This window comes from Penaeus monodon, chromosome 15 (assembly GCF_015228065.2).
Source record: "Penaeus monodon isolate SGIC_2016 chromosome 15, NSTDA_Pmon_1, whole genome shotgun sequence".
NCBI classification, from domain to species: domain Eukaryota; kingdom Metazoa; phylum Arthropoda; class Malacostraca; order Decapoda; family Penaeidae; genus Penaeus; species Penaeus monodon.
The window spans coordinates 39,744,812-39,746,226 of record NC_051400.1 but is presented as its reverse complement, the minus strand read 5'-3'; the positions used below and the strand labels follow the sequence as shown (position 1 = coordinate 39,746,226).

At 38.7% G+C, this 1,415-nt stretch overlaps 1 protein-coding gene across 1 annotated transcript in view; it reads left to right on the top strand.

Moving 5' to 3' along the window:
• LOC119582035 overlaps positions 1 to 1,415 on the top strand; it is a gene marked incomplete at its 5' end in the record, with an annotated part of 17,740 nt that overhangs the window by 4,630 nt on the left and 11,695 nt on the right. The window contains 4 exon segments of the mRNA XM_037930275.1: positions 8 to 203; positions 366 to 587; positions 826 to 951; positions 1,092 to 1,285. Coding sequence (XP_037786203.1) covers positions 8 to 203; positions 366 to 587; positions 826 to 951; positions 1,092 to 1,285 — 738 coding nt within the window.

Here is a 1,415-nt window from a genome sequence, read left to right as displayed (position 1 = left end):
TTCTAAGTTTCAAGTCACTCAACCAGTGGGGTGTCATTGGTGAGGAATTGCTGAACTGGAGGGGAAATTTTCAGAACTGCATTGATGGTACTGATTCCTGGTACGATTGTTCAGCAAGAGGACATACTTGCTACAAGGAATGCCCTGGAAACATTGTGGTCAACTGGAAAAATGGATATCGATCCCTTCTGAACCACCTTAAGGTTAGTTGGGGATGGAAATTCAGAGAATATAACTATAGACCATAGTTATAAAGTACACAGTATGTGATGTCTCCTCAAGACTAGTTAGTATTACAGGTGATTTAACTGGTGTGAGGTTCCCTTAGTTACTAATTTTAATCTGGTATATCATCTATTTTTCAGGAGGCATTGCCCAAGTCTTGTCTTCATTTGAATTCAGCTGTAAAAACCATTGACTGGCATGGCCCTTTGGCAACATCTACCAGCTGCGATTTAACATTATGGTCTGGCCAGGTAATAAGAGCAGACCATGTTGTCTTCACCCCATCTTTAGCGGTCTTGAAAGCAGTTGCCGAGGAAATGTTCAACCCTCCATTACCAATTGAGAAGTCAAGAGCCATTGAGGTATTTATATTTGTTAAAGCTGTTTTTTAAAAATTATTGTGATTGTAAGGTGACACAGTCTGGCAACCACAGGTGTCAGAAAATCAGTGGTTTAGCTGTATATATGAATAATAGGTGAATGTTTTACATGATTCCGGTAAGGGTTGATAATTAGACATTGAAAGAGATATACCCAGTTAATTATTTAGGAACTGGGTAATCTTTTAAAATTCATGAATGACATTTTATTTTTTCTCAGGGCTTAGGGATTGGCGTTGTGGACAAGATATTCATCCAGTTCCCACAGCAGTGGTGGGAGGCAGGTTGTGATGGTTTCAGCTTTTTATATAACCTTCAGGAAACTTCAGAAACAATAACAAAGGAGGTACTTTACTGCAGCTTCTAAAGTTTCTCAAAGTTCCAAAGTATAGATAATTGCTTCCTATAATTATACATCAGAGATAGAGAAAAAAAGTATGCACAGTAATAGATGATACAAACAACAAAAAAATTTATTTCCTCCAGAACTGGGAATATGGAATCTTAGGTTTCTATGAGGTGTTCAAACAACCGAACATGCTTTGTGGGTGGATCACAGGACCAGCAGCTCGCATGATGGAGCAAGCCCACGAAGAGGAAGTAACTAAGCGTTGTGTTTCCTTTCTGAGGAAGCGTTTAGCATCCAAGTTCCAAATTCCGGATGCACTTTGGGGAACAAGGTAGGCAGGGATAATCCAAGGATATCCTTATTTGGATGTGAAGATGCAGTGATTTGTCTAATGAAAGGACTGGATTTATAAGCATTGTAGTCTAGAAGAGACAAATTCATTTTACTTGTCTTTGAACAAT